The 19,737-nt window shown below is 38.4% G+C and overlaps 1 protein-coding gene across 9 annotated transcripts in view; it reads left to right on the plus strand.

Moving 5' to 3' along the window:
- The window catches only part of kif21b (kinesin family member 21B), a 91,162-nt gene that overhangs the window by 64,030 nt on the left and 7,395 nt on the right, over positions 1-19,737 (plus strand). For 6 of the 9 annotated variants that reach the window (XM_041783090.1, XM_041783094.1, XM_041783096.1 and 3 more), the window contains 7 exons: positions 1,640-1,678; positions 8,610-8,746; positions 11,044-11,224; positions 11,485-11,649; positions 12,254-12,371; positions 12,464-12,634; positions 17,929-18,128. In XM_041783090.1, the coding sequence (XP_041639024.1) occupies positions 1,640-1,678; positions 8,610-8,746; positions 11,044-11,224; positions 11,485-11,649; positions 12,254-12,371; positions 12,464-12,634; positions 17,929-18,128 (1,011 nt within the window). Of the gene's footprint in view, positions 1-1,639; positions 1,679-8,609; positions 8,747-11,043; positions 11,225-11,484; positions 11,650-11,966; positions 12,056-12,253; positions 12,372-12,463; positions 12,635-17,928; positions 18,129-19,737 lie in introns of those variants that run through there. The other 3 variants (XM_041783093.1, XM_041783097.1, XM_041783099.1) reach the window with 2 other exon arrangements.

A 19,737-nucleotide genomic window follows, 5' to 3' on the forward strand; every position in this document is an offset into this window, starting at 1 on the left:
CATATTCAAACAGTATATACATCATACTGCATACCAAAGCCTCTTTCAGACTGGACGTGTGAGATGTGCGTCTTTGCTGCAACACATCTTGCTTTTCAGTTTGTTTGCATGTTAACTTGTCAGGGCTTTGAGGCCGCCTGCATGAGCGCTGCATCTCTTGTGAAGAGAATTTAGAGACTAGAGCCCTCGCCATGCACCACGCATGGTTATCGGCCAAAACTTACAAGAAAGTGATAAATAGAGAGCCGTATTTACCTATTTTAGCTTAATATGCCTGCCTCATCGGTAGAATGTGTTTGCAGCCTTTTTCTTGACGTCCGAGATGAAGGCCACAAGCTAAATGCGTCTGTTTAATAAAGTTGTTCTCTAAACTTCTACTATTTGTGAACCTTTTGGTTTCCACACCGGTTCAATGTGTCACAGGAAAGATAAACATAGTACAAGTACACTTCCAGTATGTGCTTTCAAAGTAAAAGCATGACTTTTAGCATTTCTTTGGAGAAATTCTCTTTGTACAGAATGCTTTTATTTTGAAACATCCCTGCACGGTTCCACTTTACACTGAATCAAGTCAATTGTGGGGAGGTTTATTGATCTAAAAAATAAAAAAGAATGACACAGCGTTAACAAAGATGACATTGATTATGCTTTATGCAACACCTTACTCTAAGTAAGATTGCTGGTCTGAGTTATGTTAAAAAATCCTAGTACCAAGCAAGCTGAACTCTTAGGCCTTATATAGAATTTATAAAAAGTAAACAGTTCAATACTTTAACGGTGACATAGTTATTTGAATACTTTTTGATAACATATTAGACATATGACAGTACAGCTCTTTTTATTTGTTGTTTGCAAGGCACCTCTGCTGTTGGAAAGACCGAAGGGCTGATTGAGCTCTATGAATTTGGGACGTGCTAAATACTGAATAGGATATCATATCAATACATACTACGTATTTGTATATATGTTCATATTATAATCATACATGTTTGTTTAGTTTGAAAGTATGTGCTTTCAGACACAACCATAATTTTTATGTAAAATATACTGTATTGTTTTTTTTTAGTAAGCTTTAGCGTTGTTTGTTACCTGTAATACTAATTTAGAAGCTAAGCTAGCTATTATGTTTTCTTGCAAACCTAACTGCATACGTGCTGCCGCCTTATATTAAATCAGCACAAAAGACGCAAATGTGGTATAAATCCTTGTATATTTAAAAAAGTGTATTTCACAAGCTGTCAAACTATTTATCTAAACTGTTAGCATTTAATGCTAGTGCTAACATGACAAAAGAGAAGTCCACTAAACTAGCTCTTGCTTAATGTGGGTGTACCAACAGTAAAAATGCTTTGGAAAGGATGATATCCACAGACAGCAATCAAATAATGAAGCTTGTTCATTGGTTGTTTATGGTAGGAAATAAAAATGATTTAATGTCAAACTGCCACATGGTCATTGGACGAGCTCCATTGTTTGACTGAGTTTGCTCACTGCTTTGTATCTTAACTCCTTCCTCTAGTCACTCCTCCTGTTAAACCCTCTGCCAGTTAACCCTTCTGTCTTTCCTTTGTGTGGTTAACCCTTTCCTCTTCCCACCCTCCCCTCTCCTGCTCCTCTCCTGCTCCTCTTCTGCCTCCAGGTCGGATGACAGCGACTCCTCGCTCTCCGAGGTGCTCAGGTAGAGGAACTGTGTTTGTCACTCTCTATTTTCCCATCTGCCTGTTTCACTCACGTGGTGTCATGTGGTCTCCGCTGGTAGTCAGAGCTTTGCCTGGCCTCCACCTTTTCATACATCTTCTCTGTGGGGGTGGTAGCTGTGGTGCATGTTTTAACCACATGCAGCTTTTAAGCCTCTCCCAACAGGGGGATGTTATATTTTCTCTGCTGTATTTCCTAAATACAAAGTTTGAATGAACTTTATCACCTTTCTAAAGAAAAAATATCAGATTTTCCTAAATAGTATCCAACATATTTAACTTGTGAAATCCTCTGATATTTTGATAAATCGCCTGTAAGACGGGCATGAGCAGTCATTTGCTAGATATGCACTTTTTTGTTTTTAAAGAAGAAAGTGATTGGCAGGGGCGGAAAAATTACGCACATAAAAGAAAAGTTAATTTAGGAAATTATGTTTTTGCTGGTCCTCTAGATGTATCTTAGAAGCCTTGTAGATAAACAAGTATGTTAGGAGACTTAGATTGTACGATACTGGGTTTTTTTTTTCAAATATATATTTTGGGGCTTTTTATGTCTTTATTCAGAGAGGACAGTGGATAAGGGCAGAAATGGGGATAGGAGAGTGGGGTGGTGGTGGCATGTCCGAAAAGAAGCTGTAGACCAGACTTGACCCCAAGCTGGCCGTGTACATGGGGCATGACCTAACTGCTAGAGTTGTTCCAAATCTGATGCCAGTGTTTGAAATAAGTCTGATACTGCTTAAAATGCGGGTAATAGTATTTGCGAGTATACATGTTTATGCTCTGTTCTGATATTCTTTTGTATAGCAATTTTGTTTCACTTGTTTAACTAATATCTTCTTTCATTTAGTGGTGCTATATGCCAGTGTTAAAAACCAGGAATCAAGTTTTCTTCACTGCTTAAAAACACTGCATGCATGAGCTACCGTTTTCTGAGCAGCGGAGAAGACGAAGAAAGGAACCGCTGACGGCAAAATTTAGCAGCAGCATGACGTTCATTATCATTTATTTGTGTTTGTGTTAAAAATCCTTCCAGACTGTCCCATGCTATCCATGCCCTTGAATCCTTTAAGGAGGCTATTCTAGCGAGCTTAGAACTTTTTTGGGACTTTAACGATCCATATCAGTAAATCTGATATCGAACGCCTATTTTTTAATCAATTTTTAATCATTGAATGCTAATCGTTGTATTGTTTTCCCTTTTTGAGGGGCTGTCAACCAATGGCATGCCGCTCTGTCATCACATCATGCTCACATCTGATCAGTATCAGGAAGGAAATGATGGTATTGGAACATCTCAAGGCCATCTGCCCCTATGATACTGAATTTTTGCCAATATCTGATAGGCCAATAATTCCAAACTCATTTTAGCTAACATCAATACCAATATAAACACGCCCTTTTTTGCTGTGAAGAACACAGAGTGTCTCCAGCACAAACAGGCCGAGTCAAGCTGAGCTAAGAGAGAGAAGCAGGGAAGCTCATGATGGGCCTTCGTGAGTGTGTGGCGTCCTAGACAAGCACCCACACCTAATGGTGCACTTGTGTATTTTATTGATATGTAAGGCCAGTATATTATATATAGTGCAAATATGTACAGCTCAAATATTGGTTGTTTATATCAGCAGAAATTTCCTTTTAATGGGACGATACCAATATCATATGGACAATATCATGCTTCCCTGTTTTAGATTTGTTTTAGGAGCCTTTTAGACATACCAGTATGCTACGAGCATTTTAGATTTATTTTAGGAGCTAGCAGCCTGGTAGCTTAGCTTTGCAAAAAGGGTAGGAAGTAAACGCTAATCTTCCTGCTTTCAACTTTAACAAAAAGTCCTTCCAGCACATTAAGCTCATTAGTAAACTGGTCAAATGCTTGCAATTCAATATATTCACTCACATTCTTGCACTCATTCAGTCACAGTCAGCAATGCACCAGGCTTAAACATACAAACTGAAAGATGTAGAAATAAATCTGCTGGTCCTGAGGTTAGTAGACAACCAGCTCTTTATACCAAGCAGCAGTGTATTTTGTTTGTTTCACAATATTCAATGTTTAGAAGTGGTTTTATTGCAGGTTATGTTGATAATTCTAACATGAATGGGATGCAGCGGCCCGTTAAGGACTAATGGTACAGCCCCACTGAATGCATCCAAGCTGTGCAGCGATGAAGCATTGAGCTCTATTCTATTACATGGATGAATTTCACTTTTTGAGGTAGAAAAGTTATTTTAAAGTGGAAACAGCTTCCCGTCTGTTTTTCGCAGGCTTAAGGCTGCCTCAGACAATACAAATTCAGCAAGATTCTGGCCTGACTGCAACATCACAGATCATTTTCAAACATCAACCCAGATCTGGAATAAAAAACAATCTTGCAGTGTGACGTAATTAACAAAGTGTCCAAGACGTCCCACAACCATGATTTGGCATCTAGTTTGACACCCAAAGTCAATGACATGAATCCTGACGCTGACCATTAGGAGAGCATGTGCTCTCATCGTTCTGTCATCATTTACCAGAGTGACATTAAACTAGTCCCCACTTTTTCTCCCTTTGGGGATTTATGTTTACATACACTGATTTCTTTGACATCATATCACATTCATACCTAAAGTTCTACTTGGAGGAGAGCTGGTCCATATTGTCCTCCTCTTGATACATCAGCCTGAGTCCATAGATGTTTCTTGTTTTACTTTTTCTTCTTGTCAGAGCAAAAAAATGCTAACATTATATAGGACACTTGTATGATTCACTCTCTTTGACCCGCCCCCAGACGACCTGTGAACTTGCACACAGTTGCACAGCAGTCGGATCATACTTGTTGTGTGGCATGGCTGTCAGCTAAGATGGGATAACATTATTGTTGCATAGTCTGACATGGTGACGTGGTTATGAACGACCCAAAAAAAGCCCCATGTAGTCTTAGCTGGCTTTTACTTGTAGCTTGCGTTAGCTGCATTGCAAAACCGTAGAGATAGCCACTTTTAAACAGCTTTTCTTCCTAAATGTTGCTAGCAATGGGCCACACCCTCTGCTTTTCAACATTTTAGTTATTTTCTTCATAAATCAGTGCTATTTGTTACCCTTTACATCCATCAGTGGGTTTTAACAATTTTTAAAGCAATGAAAAGCACCAAAAAGATGCTGACTATGACCATTTTTTTTTTTCTCTGAAAAGAGATTTTGGAGATTTTTGGCCCCACGCCAAGGGCAGCGATATATAAAATCTTTCAACAGGATAACAACATTGGTTTAACTAATTAAATGTTATTTTTATTGAAAGACTCCTCAGTTCCAAAAAGCAAGTAAATCATGAGGTGGAAGGAGCTAAGTAGAGCTCAGTGGGGCCATAGAGAAAGATATGAAGATAAAAAACCATTAGATGTGGTTAGTATAGTAATGATTCTACTCTGATTAAAGATACCTACTTTGTTTTTATGTGTTGGTTAGTGAGCTTTTAAACTGAGTGATGGAATTACCCTGTGACAAAGCCTGGCATGGTATTTAATTCCACTTTCAGTTTATTCTAAGCTTAGCAAAACTAATTGACCACTGCTCTTAGCACCTACAGATATGAGTGTTATAAGTCTTCTCATCTAAGACATGAAAGATTCATCACCCAGTGTTTAATGGAGATAAAAATCCTGTTCTTCCCCTTTTTTAAAGGACAACTCCTTCCTGTTTTTAATCTGAAAACACACACACACATACACATCACAAAAGACTTAGATGCACCTCTCACCATGGCTCCTCTGCATGTTTTTCTGTACTGCAGAGAGCACACACTGATCTCCCTTCATGTTTTCATTATCTACTGGTCACACAGTGCTTGGCCCCGCCACATCCATTAGCAGCCCTTACATAGTGCATTACACAGCACACTATAATGTTTTCTGGGGGTGCTTATCGAAAAGAAACATGGTACATTACTATAAAAAATTTAGTTCTAGATTTAGCACCATTAGTGCATGTTCATGTTTTGTCCTTATAGATAAAAAAAAGGGAAATTAAGTTTTTTATTGGTTCTAATTATAGAACGCTGGCAAAGAAATATACCTAAAAGGTTGAAAAATTGAACCTTACAGAGGATTTGCAAATTAAACACATCTGTACTGTAACACTAACCAAAGAGAACAAGGCATAAGATCTGCGTCATTCGTCACGATGGCCTTCAGAGTGATATAGTTCATTCAAGGAGAAGTGTGCTTCAAAACCCTCTTGATTTATTAAGAAATAAAACCAGATCTGTCACATGTACAGTTTCTCCTCTTTTTAACAAATAACTACCTCTGTGTATATCTGATCACGTCATTGTTTAAAATAGAACTTGTTCCAAAAAGAGGATGGGACAGATTGTGTGTGATATCGTGCTCACATCCTTTCAGTCAGGTTTTGCAGCTGTGCAGAGAAGCAGAAGCTAATATTCTGACTGTGTTACATTCCTACACCTTACTTCATGCACCCCACCCTTTCTTTTGGCCCATAAAGGTGGCTCATCATCAGGATGCTGAACTGAGATTCAGCCCCACCCTGCATGTGTTGGTGATGACTTCTCAGAGCGTTGTGCTGTGGTTTATTTTTGAGATGCTGGCTGCTTTGTGATCTTCATTCCAGGCCATGACTGTTTATTCCATTTGTTTTTAGCTTATTCTGCACAAGTCGGTTTTATTTTGTTTCCTGGTACATGGCAGAGATGCACGCATTGTTTTTTTACTGGCTGATGTTGGCAGTTTTTTTTGTTTTTGTTAGAATTTTTATGCTCTGTCAAAAAAAAAAGAATCACAGGAAGTGTAGTAAATGTTTCATTTTTATTTGCTGTGCGTTTCCACACTGGGACATCGGCATGCAGACACAGAAGAGGAGCATTATACCAAAAGTCTCAAATACACCTCTGTATTTTCCTCTTCTGTGCAAACAAACCTGCCCTGAATTCTGTGTGCTATCACAGATTCTCTCCACCCTGCTCACATCCTCCAGCTCTCTCACTCTCTCACTCACACACCACTGGTGTTATTAGGAAGCCCACTAGGGACCAATTTTCCCACATTCCTCCCTCTTCTTCTCACCCTCTGCCGGCTCTGTCTCAGTCCGCTGACTGCTCTCCAGGCACTCTGGGACTCTGGCCTGTCAGCAGGACACACTTTGGAATGTGGAGGGTGAGGGGGCAGAGATTAAGTGTGTATGGTGTAGGGCTGAAACAATTCCTTGAGTATAAATATAAGAGAAACAAATCCTTGTGTGTTGCACGGCATGCTGTGTTTCGCATGGACGGCTATTTGTGTGGCATAATGGACTTGTTTTCGCTGTTACTGGACAGTGTTATACATGATGTGATCTGTGAAAATCATGAGGGAAGAGATGTTGATGCAGTGACGTTTACAGGCACGCGTCCTGCATTTTACACATCCACTACCCCTGGCTTCATGGCAAATATGGCACTATGCCTGCAACGGTGAGCCTACGCAGATCTCTGAGTTTACGTGCTGCCTGCATGACTCACTGGTGTGAGACAGCGTGCGGTTTGTGTCTGCAGACTTCAGGGCATTTCATAAACGTCTCTGATTGACCCGACAGTTTCACGGGATACCATCAGGCTTCACAATTCAAGTCCTGTTTTTGGTTCCCTCTCTCTCTCTCTTCCATGTACGCACGTCACACCTTTAATCATAAATGATGTAAAATTCAGCACACTGACATCTTGATTACAGCGCGTTTTTCAAAAGTTTCAGCAACCTGAATAATTTGTTAAGACTTATATTTATAATGAGTTGACACCAATTAAATAGAAACACGCTATTGCCACAGACAGTGACTGAGACAGAGACTAAATAGGTTAAAGTTCATCATCATACAGTCAGGATTCAACAGATCATAGAAGCAGCTTTATCCCTTAAAATGTGTTCTCCATGTTGTTGAATGGTCTTAAAGGTCAGATTATTATTATCACAAACAAAAATGAAAGTGAACACCCTTTAAAAAATAGACCATATTCCTGTAATCTAAAGGTTCACCTTTTGGACACCATCATCATCAGACCGCTGTGTGAATGATGGAGCTTCATTCTTGCTAGAATCTGAAATATTACATTCATGCATAAACTACACGATGTTAAAATGATAAGAGTCCCTTTACTTTAATGACAAATTGGAAAATAAAATAAACTACAATAGAAGAAATTAAGTGTTGGCACCCAAACTTTCCTGGGAGAGGATCCCCAAACCCCCAAATATGGAATAATCTAATGTAACTATTTAACTTCCTTTCCTTGTAACTTTAAGAAATGTAAATTGCTATGCACTTTGTAAACTATATTTTCTTTAGAGAACCTGTTAATACCAATTTTTGATATAGAAGTAGTTCATTTAAGGGACCCAGCTTCTTTTCTCATTTGTCTAGTACCACTTCTCTTAAAGAAAGCAAAAGTGACTGATGAAAAAAATGCCATATTTCTTATTAGAGTACTCGATTAATCGCCAGAAGAATTGATAGAGTACTTGATTACTGCAGCCCTAGTATGGTGTAGTCAGGTCTGTGTGTGTTTGTGTGTGTGAAGGGGGGAGGCAGAAAGACATGCTGAATAGGAAAGCCGCTTCCACTGTTGTAGTGTCTTAATTGGGCTGTTTCACAGAAAAAGAAGGGATGCATGTTGTAAGGCAGCCAGAGAGATGGAGCAGGTGGACTCAGAAACCAACAGTCAATTATGTATTTGTGTTTATAAAAACTACATGCATAAACAGATTATCAGGTTTGTATTGCCTCTTTATAATCAAAGAATATTTGTGTTTTTGTGTGCATGTTTGGTAACAGCCTGTGTTTTACAGTGCCAACATCTGTAGATATGTGTGAAAAAGCACCCTCACCGAGTTCTGTTTAGGTGACTCTTACATTGAATGTGCATGTGTGATCTTTAGGGGTGTGATCAATCCCATCGGGGGTGTGAAGGGGGGTCGGACAGCACCCCTGCAGAGTGTTTCTGTAGCCGAAGGCCATTCCAAGCCGGTGCTGTGTGTGGATGCTACAGATGAGCTGCTGTTCACTGGATCTAAAGGTAAAAAAGAATCCAGAGTGATTTAAGGATTGTTAAATAAAAAGCATTCACTATGACATGTGGCATTCATACCTCTCTGATATTGAGTTTGTCACTTAAAGTAAATAACACAAGACGTTAAAACTCCTTTAAGGAATTTTTTTGTGGGCTAGGAAAGAGACTGAAATTAATACTTTTAATTCAAAATGAGCTCTGAATGATTATAGGACATTGAGGCACAATATTCCTTATTTCACAGTAGGGCTGCAACTAATGATTATTTTTTATGTCGACTAATCTATTGATAAATTTCCTGATTAGTCGATTTATCACGATTGTTTTGGCATAGTATTTTGGATTCCCATTTTAATTAAATAGTAGCAGTTCACCTGCCTTGCAGGTTACAAATAACTAAAGGATAGCTTTCTCTAAAGTGACTGGTATGTCCATAAAAGTAAATAAAGCAAATTGCCCCAAAGTCTAAAGGTACAAATAAAGCTTAATGTAAACAAATCAAACTTCCAGCCCAAGTGACTGAACAATAGATTAGAATTTTATTTTTAAATCGCAGTGCAGGAACAACATGTCAACATGTTCTGGTGTGAGGCTGGCTCTCTTCTTTGAGTGGTGAACTGCAAGTACAGATGAGTTTTTACTGGTCGGTATTTGATTTTACCAATATCAAAAACAATAATACGATTAGTCGACATTTGAATTTCCGTGTCGACTAATTTTTATAGTCGATTATGTTGACTAATTGTTGCGGCCCTATTTCACAGTTAATTTCTGTGCTTGTGACAGCTGCCACAGAGTCAGACGAAGGGATTGAAAGCAAGCTGCTGAAACATTTTCTGTTGTCATTTTCCACAGCAAATATTCAGTCAGTAATACAATTGACTTTCAAAAGAAAGCAGAAGGAAATTTTACATTGGAAACACTTCTGTACCTATGCATATACAGAAGTACCACTTTGTCCACAAGGGGTGCCAAAATCAATGCAAAGGAAATTTTCTCACAGGAGTGTCAAATAGTGCTAAATCAAATCATTTAGTTATGTAAAGATGAGTTTTAGATTTGCACTTTTCTATTTATTGAGAATGCTGTCAGAAAAGGATTGACCTACGAAACTACTACGTTAAATAATAAAAAAGCCCCTGTCCTTTTTTTCTTTAAAGATAAACAATTGTCAAATTTTGATTTATTTTATTTAACCTTTATTTAACTAGATAAAGACCCATTGAGATCGAGATCTCTTTTACAAACGATGTCATATCAATTAGCATTAAAGATGCTGGGAGTTTCTGTTTTGCAGAGTTTGTTTACTTCTGTTTCCTCATTTTGGCAGTATTTATACTAAACTCAGCCAATTTAGATGCAGCTCAAACAGGAATACCCCAGTTGATTGGCAACTGTCATGATCAACTGATTTGTAAGAAAACTGACTGATCAAAATATCGGAAAATAATGTTTGGAGTCAGAACTGTAGACAGAGGTAACAAGGAATTTAGTTGCCAGGGCCCTGGGTCAGACGCAGTTTGGCCATCTGACTATTCAAACATCAGTGTGAAGGACCTCTGGGGTCCAGGTACAAGAAACCCTATCAGCTGACCTCTCTTATTTTACATATACAGTGCTTAACAAATTTATTAGACCACCTGTAATATTTGTCTCAGAGACCATCCAGCATCATAAAGTGCTTTAATGCAGACTCTTTCATTTTCAGTGAGCTCTCCACGTTTTACCATTTTGAACAGGAATGAGGGATTTCAAACTGAACTCACCAAATTTGAGCCGGCTCACTGGGCTTCTCTGAGAAGTCAGAAATGAATCAAGCATAACATTCAACTACTAAAACTCATTTTTCTGTTCAGGAATACAAGTAAATAACTATAATTTGACATATTAATCAAGAAAAAATAATGTGCTTTACTATTTTATCTTTTTATTTTTGTAAATCAGTACATTTGAAAATTCATGGATAACCATAATACTTATATTTTAGCATTAAAAATATCATTTGGGTTAAAGAGCTTCTACATATTGGTGTATGAACCATTGCAGAAACATAAAAAATGATTTTGGTAATTACTAATGCTGTTAATTTAGGGCAGCTGTGGCATAAACCTTACTTTGGGTGGTGGTCTAATAAATGTGTTCAGCACTGTATATTTTTACAAGTATATAGGTATATATCATTTTACAAACATCTGGGGGGGGGGGGTGAATACTTTTAATACTTTGTTTTGTAGTTCTATCATGTGCATAAATTAAATAAGTTTAGCCAAACTTGAATTTTACTGTCTTTTTCTCTTCTTTAGATCGTACCTGTAAGATGTGGAACCTGGTGACAGGTCAGGAGATCGTCACCCTCAAAGGCCACCCAAACAACGTGGTGTCAGTCAAATATTGTCCCGCCTCCTGCCTGGTTTTCTCCGTCTCCACTTCCTACATCAAGGTGTGGGACATCCGTGACTCTGCCAAGTGTATCCGCACGCTTACGTAAGTTTCCTCTTTTCATCCAGGCAGATAAAAGGGTTCTGAGCGAACAAAAAAATGTCAGCTGAGTGGAATTTTTGACAGAAGTGATTCAGTGATCTGCTTCCTCTGATCAGTGATGTAGCCACAGAAAAAATGATGAAAAAAGTGAGAAATTTAGATATAAAATGTCTCTAGAGGAGACTATGATTGCATTCAGCTTCTCTCTTTCAACTTCTTCTCTTTGTTTTTCCTCTCTTTGTTATCTCTCTGTCTGTCTTCAGTTCTTCAGGGCAAGTAGTCTCTGGTGATGCGTGTGCAGGCACCACCACCCGCACAATAACCTTTGCACAGGGGGAGTGTCAGATCAACCAGATCGCCCTCAACCCTTCAGGATCTGTGCTTTATGCCGCTGCTGGAAACACTGTGCGCATATGGGATCTCAACAAGTACGATTCCTTCATTAGTGCATGAATATACTCATTTTGGGTACATTTTAGATGTGCATGTAGAATTAATGATAATTTTACTCATTCATAAAGGTGGTTTCTGTTAAACTGGCTCTGAATTCTTTTAGACACAGATGTGGATGCATTTAAATATAAGCTGATGTTATCCAGCCAGACTGCTGATTAACCTGATTTGACCTTAAAGATGAAAAAGGCTGTCAGGAGAAAGTGCAGCACTGATGTGTGTGAACATGAGCAGGTTTTCTATATAGCCCCCTTTTTCTGATATCTTGTGAAAAAAAACGTCTTCTCCTCAGTTTTTTTGCTTCCAGAGGGAAATGATTAACAGATTGGACCAGACAATTTACGCTGAAGGCCTGAGACCAATTTAATGATGCATAACAACCTCCAGAAATGAAAAATGAATGTATTAAACATTTCTTCAGTATCATCCCTGCCTTTGGCTTTGCTGTGTCTCAGCGGTTTTACTCTCGAGACGGAAAGTGATTTCATTCAATGAAACTGGCAACTTGAAAATCAGATCCTTGTAAGTAATGATTTCACAGACCTCTGCTTTACCTCTTTGGTGTGTGCATGTCTTTAGGATGCAAGCAATGGGGAAGCTGATGGGCCACATCGGCTCTGTCATGTGCCTGACAGTGGGACAGTCTCTGCTGGGCAAAGACCAGGTCATCACTGGCTCTAAAGACCATTATGTCAAGGTAACATATATGAAAACTCACATATTCAGGTCACACAGATGTGCCACAAGTGCAGTCAAATCAAACAGTTTCCTTTTTTGGTCTCTCCTTAGGTTTTTGACGTGGCAGAAGGAACTCTGGGCAACGTAGGCCCAGCTCATAACTTTGAGCCACCACATTATGATGGTATTGAATGCTTGGCTGTTAATGGAGATGTGCTGTTCAGTGGATCGAGAGACAACGGCATCAAAAAATGGGATTTGGAGCAGCAGGAACTCACGCAGGTGAGTGTTTGTTCAGAACCATGAAGAGTGAAGACAGCAGAGTTGCAGGGCTTTACAGTAAGATTAAAAAATACACACACACACACACACACACACACACATATATATATATATATATATATATATATATATATATATATATATATATAAAGATGAGATGAGTATAAAAAAGAGAAAAAAGAGGAATCAGTTTTGCACTTGAATCAGTTTTGCACTTAAATGTTGTGTAAGGTGTGGGTAGACAGCAGATTGAGTGTTTACATGTTTAATAAATGTTGCCTGCATGTTAAATTTTTCATGGATTAGGAAGGACAAGTGTCTTGAAATGACTGGTCCAAACTAAACTAAGACTTGTTTAAAATTAAAGCTGTTTGTGTGTGGTGTTTTTCTGTGTGCTTAAACAGTAAATGAGGTCACTGGGGCCAAGTTTAACAGGAAGCAGAGTGAATATAAAACTCATACATTAAAGTTTAAAACCCTGTCTTCGCTTCAGCTACGTGCAGAGGGTTTGCAGGTATAAATATGCCACTGAGTCCACCGTTCCCTCAGGCTAATTATGTGTGAACTTTTGGCCCTTGTCATCTCATGAGAAAAGCAATGGCGGTAAAGCTCCAGCATGCTGTGTTGATAGTTTGTCAAGGAGATTACTGTGGAAAATAACTCTCCTGTGAGGAAGAAACATTTTAAGGATATCTGAATAGCTCCTTGGGTGGAGTAGAGATTTGAAATCTGCATTGATGTATCAGGCATTTACATCTGTTTCAGACTGGGTGCATGGTGGCCAAAGAATGGCTGTGTCATGGCTTGATTTTTATTTTGGTGTGCATGTTGATAAATCAGGGCTTAGAGAATCGAGAGAATAAAAGGCTCGCCTATTTCCCACAGGCCACACAAATCAGACAGGGCATGATAAATATAGAGCCAGATTTACCTTATATTAGCAGATACTGTATATCTGTCTTTTGGTTGAATATGTTTGCAGTTGTTTCCTGATGGCCACAAACAGAAACATGTAAGTCTTCTTAACTTGTTCTCTCAACTTTAACTGTTGTTGGAACTTTCTGTCTCCACATCAGTTCAAAAGATCACAGGGAAGATGAACACAGTATGGTTAGACTTCAATTTTTGACCGTTCTTCCAGAAGCGCGTTTGTGAGGTCACACACTGATGTTGGACGAGAAGTCCTGGCTCTCAGTCTCCGCTCTAATTCATCCCAAAGGTGTTCTATTGGGTTGAGGTCAGGACTCTGTCCAGGCCAGACAAGTTCGTCCACACCAAACTCTCTCATCCATGTCTTTATGGACCTTGCTTTGTGCACTGGTGCACAGTCATGTTGGAACTGGAAGGGACCATCCCCAAACTGTTCCCACAAAAGTGGGAGCATGGAGTTGTCCAAACTCTCTTGGTATGCGGAAGCATACCAAACTTTATACTTGGCACAATGCAGTCAGACAAGTACTGTTCTCCTGGCAACCACCAAACCCAGACTCATCCATTAGATTGCCAGATGGAGAAACACGATTCGTCACTCCAGAGAATGTGTCTCCACTGCTCTAGGGTCCAGTGGCGGTGTGCTTTACACCACTACATCCGAAACTTTGCATCGCACTTGGTGATGTATGGCTTGGATGCAGCTGCTCGGCCATGGAAACCCATTCCATGAAGCTCTCTACACACTGTTCTTGAGCTAATCTGGCCACATGAAGTTTGGAGGTCTGTAGCAATTGACTCTGCAGAAAGTTGGTGACCTCTGCACACTATGCGCCTCAGCATCCACTGACCTCGCTCCATCATTTTACGTGGCCTACCACTTAACGGCTGAGTTGCTGTCATTCCCAATCGCTTCCACTTCGTTATAATACCACTGACAGTTGACTGTTGAATATTCAGGAGCAAGGAAATTTCACCATTGGACTTTTTGCACAGGTGGCATCCTATCACAGTACCATGCTGGAATTCACTGAGCTCCTGAGAGCGACCCATTCTCTCATTAAAAATGAGTGTACTAGATTGGTTTGTGAAGCATATAGAGACTTAATAATTTCAGTCTCTTTTATGACCTCCTAAAAACATCTCACAAGAGCTTTCAAATAAAAGTTAACCTTTCCTCGCTTGAGGCCCCAGTGTGGGCATTAGAAAGAAGAAAGAAACAGACTCTGATACATATATATTTATTTTTCCCATTCAAAATGTTTGTAAGGGCAGAAGGGGTCTTTCTGGATCTTCTCATATAATGACTCAGATGTCACATAAGGAGGTTGTGACTATCTTATGCTGACACTTGCTCAGCTTCGATTAAAAACCAGTTGAGCAGTCAGTGTTTGGACAGCTCCTCTTATGTCTTGTTTCACTCTGAGTGTTCGCTCTGTGGAGAAAGTCAACAAAGTGTCATCATGTGTAATGTGTCTGAAAAACACTGAGTCAATGTCAGGGTGTTGGAGCCCAGAGGTATCATAGCCACATGTACCAGAAAGGAAAGTTTTCTTGTGTTTGTGAATGTGTTGACTCCTGTGCGCCTCTTGTGTATCATCTTTTGCCTGCATATGCTCATAATGCATTCTAATGCACCTAGTGGGCGGATGAGAGTGTTCAGATTTGCATGCTCAGTAATATTCATACAAAGTGGCTCTTTTCCAAGTTGTTTGCATAGCTTCCATGTAGTCTTTTATGTATTCAACCACAGAAAACAAAAATATAAGACGTTATTATTCCTCCATTTAAAGGCTGAATTAAATCAGCTCAGTCTGTGGTCTGCCGCATGTGACCTCAACCTCATTTGTGAAGCAGCCAACATGATCCTTTTTATGGCCTCTCTAACTCTGCAGTCTCTGTCTAATTATGTAATAGGATCAAATTGTGGCTTGGGGTGTAATAGAATATATTAGAACAGGCTCTGAAACTCCTCCAGAGTTGCCATTCAGCTCCGGCCCCTCTGTTAAAATGCATACGTGTGTTTCTTGGGAGAACATTTGAAGCAGTTTGTTTATAATTACTCAGCACTGTGGTTCAGGGACTCCCAACTGCTGGATAAATATTTTATTCTGAAAAGCAATATCAAGTTTGCATGTTTACTGTTTGTAAACATGCTTATGCAACAGTTACTGCAGTGCGAGGGTGTTGTCATAGGGTGCTGGGAGGCAATAACACTTTTAAGTCGGGGTGTAAGGTTGTTAACAGTGAGGGGGGAAGATGTGAGCTCCCTCTTTGTATTGTGTAACAGCACTTCCACACCTCAACCTTTTCAGCTCCCACAAAGCGTTTTCCTTTTTCCCGTTTGAGCTACATTTGTAATCAAACCTTTGCTTCTCTAAAGAACCCAAATACACATGGCAAAGCACTGGTGACCTTCAGAAATGGAAGTTGTTAGGGTTCAGCATGGTAAGAACTCTAATACATTAAACCTGTGATGACCATAGAGGCTCTGTGAAATAAGATACTGAAAATATTACATAAACAGACAAAATGTAATGTATAAAATAAATACTAAATTGACCGTCTACACATGCATTAATCATTCATATGTTGCTGTTGGTTTCTCAAAGCCTTCAACTTAAAAAAAAAAAAATACAGATTTAAAAATATACTCAAAAAAGTACAAAAACATCTACTCATTACAGTAATTTATTATTATATTTTTTGTAAATTATTAGTAAATTAGTACAAATATTTGTATGTATAAATATGAACTTTTTAGGCATATAGTCTTCATTTAAAAGCAAATAAAATTTTTTACTTGCAGTTAATTTCAGGATTTCTGTAGTAAATCACAATTGATCTCTGTTTAAGCTGAATATTAAAATTTCACTTTTTTGCATTTAAAACTGTCCTTGTTTCATTTTGTATTTTTGAACAGTCTTACACTAAGAATAATTGACCTCCTGTTTGGATACAGAGCTGCTTTTATTTTGAAAGAAAGTACAGATCTTTGGCTAGATCAGAAATTTTGACATGCACTAAACCACAGAAAAAGGAACTTGTTATGGATTAAAAAGAAAAATAAGGGAGTGAAATGTTTGATATCACAGGTGACTTTTGACTTGTATTCTGAGCTATCTTTGAGTTTTGTATGTTCAAAGTAAAAGGACACATTGAGAAGCAATGGTTGACTTACTTTACATCACTGTGGCTCCAAATCATACTGAAAAGAATAAAAAGCTTGCAATTATTCAGTTTTTTACATTTATGGATTTATTATGAACCCAAGTTAATCCTGATTAACAGTCCTCAAAATGCCAGGAAATATGTATGCTTTATGATTGATTTACTATGTATAAGGAGGAAACAATACTCCAAAATTACCATAATGTATCTAATATAATACTAATTAATCTGCACACCCTTGGAAATTACATTTGCAGCATGCTCGTATCTGATTATAAATCAGCATATGCAATTTATCAATAATGCCGTCATAGAAAATTGACCAATTTTTTGTGTTTAATTGTTTTTAATTTTTACTGTACACTGCTTTGGTCAACTTGCTTTACTTGCTGTACTTGCAGTCAACTTGCAGTATGCTTTATAAATAAATTTTGATTGGATTGAAAATTGGGGAAAACCATTGTGTCAGTGAACAAAATAATCTTTATTCCACAATTGGAGAGTCTGTGAGGCAAACAGGAAAGCCAGATGGCTCATATAAAATCTTAAAGAGGCTGATTACTGTCCTGCATTTGCAGTTATGCACATGCTTTATCCTCTCTGGATAATTGGTAAAGAAAAAAACAATTATTTTTATGTGGACTGTACAGGTGAAATAAAACTTGTGTTGCAGTCCTAAAATGAAATTGTTTGTAAGAAATCCAAATTATGGTCAAAATGAGATTCAGGTTTTCAGGGCTGGTAACTCATAAATCAACCATCATGTTAACAACATTTAAAGACAATTGAATACTTCAGATTGTTCCATTATTAATGAATGAGAAACTGAAGCATAAGTCTGTAAATGTACTACAGAAGCATATCAGTCCATAGATCACATCTAAAGCTATTGAAAAATATTGCACACACAGGCACATGAGCTAAGAATAACGACAGCATTGGAGCTAAATACAGCATAAGTAACTCTGACACTTCTGGTATGTTGCCTAGCAACAGTTTGCATTTTTCATTGAAGAAAAATGCTTCAATGTACTGAAGATGATTTACAGCCATTAAAAAAAGAACGTGTTTTTTCTTTTTTGCAGCACAATGACTCATGAAGATGTTCAATTACTGGAACAATCTGAAGTTATAAAACACAGGATGTAACATTTTCTGTTTACTGACTTTTAGTTTCTCCTTTGACTCTACAGCAAATCCCCAACGCCCATAAGGACTGGGTGTGTGCTCTGGCGTATGTCCCTGGCCGACCTATGTTGCTGAGCGGCTGTCGGGGCGGCATGCTGAAGGTGTGGAATGTAGATAACTTCACCCCCATAGGGGAGGTCAGAGCACATGACAGCCCAATCAACGCCATATGTACCAATTCAAGACAGATCTTCACTGCCTCCAGGTAACAAGTGATGGAGAGGGCATCAATATGCTGTACAAAGGAGGTGCTTCTATAGAGATATGCATTCATTAACTCTTCTCTCTCTCTCCTGCCTGTCTCTGTCTTTAGAAGGTTGTAGCTTATTTTGAGACTAATAGAAATCATAATAGCCTTGATAAGAAAGAAAACTGTATGGTTAGATTTAAACTGAGTCATATAAAATCACCCAGGTTAAAATATTGTTTTCCCCCTACTATTTAAGGTCTGTTTACTATGGCTGGAATTATAATTAAACAAACCATACAGAAAGTCTGTAGGTATTTATCACAGCTAAAATCAAATCAGTAGACTTTCTTTTGTTTACTATCCCAGATTTAAAATCAGGTCTATATAAATCTCTGGAAATCTGATTTCTGAACCGGTGTGGTCCAGATATCTGTAATTTTAGCAGAAATTCTTCCTGATCCCTTGATATCAGGGTTTGCTGTGGTGCATTCACACAAGATAAGTGAAGTCTGTAATATACTAAAATTTACTGACCTTTCTGAAGGAAAACATGAAGGTGCTGCACAACAGCAGCAATGAAACCACAGTGTATTTTTATTTCTAAATTTCATGCAAAAATGACATTTAGTTCATGTAGCCTATCTTAAAAAAACTGTCTATCAGTTTACAGTTGATAACCAAGCATTTTTACATCTTTATAATCTGTAACAAGCTGTCCATAATTAATAAACCAGTGATCAATCTCCCTTGGCTCTCCCAGTATGCACTGAGGTCGCATATGTAACTTAGAATGTATGAGAGAGTGAGACATCTCAAGTTGAATATGAAGTTTTCTGCTGATGATGTTCCTCTGTAATTATATAATTTTGGATCATTACACCTACAACAGCCTTCCTTGCACATAACAGCTGTTGAAGCTTAATCACTGCATGCAAAACGACACATTTGAAAACATAAAATGTATTATGCACAAAATGATCGGCTAAATAATGCTAACGTAAGAACAGACACTTGTGAAAAGCTGTAGGAAGCAGAGCAGAGGCACTGGGCTTATTAAGAGAGCAGAGGTGCTCACATGTTTGCTTGGAAAGTACAGTTAAATGAAGAAATCAAACAAATATGTCATCTCTTAACATAAGATGAAATGTACTGACAGAATAGGACTAAAATACTAGTCAAACCTTTGTCCAACAATGTCCTTTGTCTGACAATGTCCTACACAGCCTCTATTATTTTTTTCAACAGAGAAAGGAGCAGAAAAAGCAGCACACGTTATAAAATACACATAATTTCTTCTGTAAATGACACGTGCCAATTCACATGGGATTAGTGTTACCTGTGGACCTATATGTGTGCTGAAATATGGAAGGCTATTGGCCCTGGAATTTTTACTCTGCAAATTACAGATATGATCGATTCGCACAGGACTTAATATACAGAAGTCTCTTGTAGTCATTACACATTACCAGGGGTCCCTAGGTAATGGTAATCCTATGCAAATAGTGCTTTAGATGCACTTTTAAAACCATTTGACAACCAGAACAGGGCCGTAAGCTGTGAGTCTGTTTCAAAACAATCATCATAGGCTGAGAGCTCAATTGCTAAACTCCATACTGTGAAAACA

Source organism: Cheilinus undulatus, linkage group 3, assembly GCF_018320785.1.
Source record: "Cheilinus undulatus linkage group 3, ASM1832078v1, whole genome shotgun sequence".
Lineage (NCBI taxonomy): Eukaryota > Metazoa > Chordata > Actinopteri > Labriformes > Labridae > Cheilinus > Cheilinus undulatus.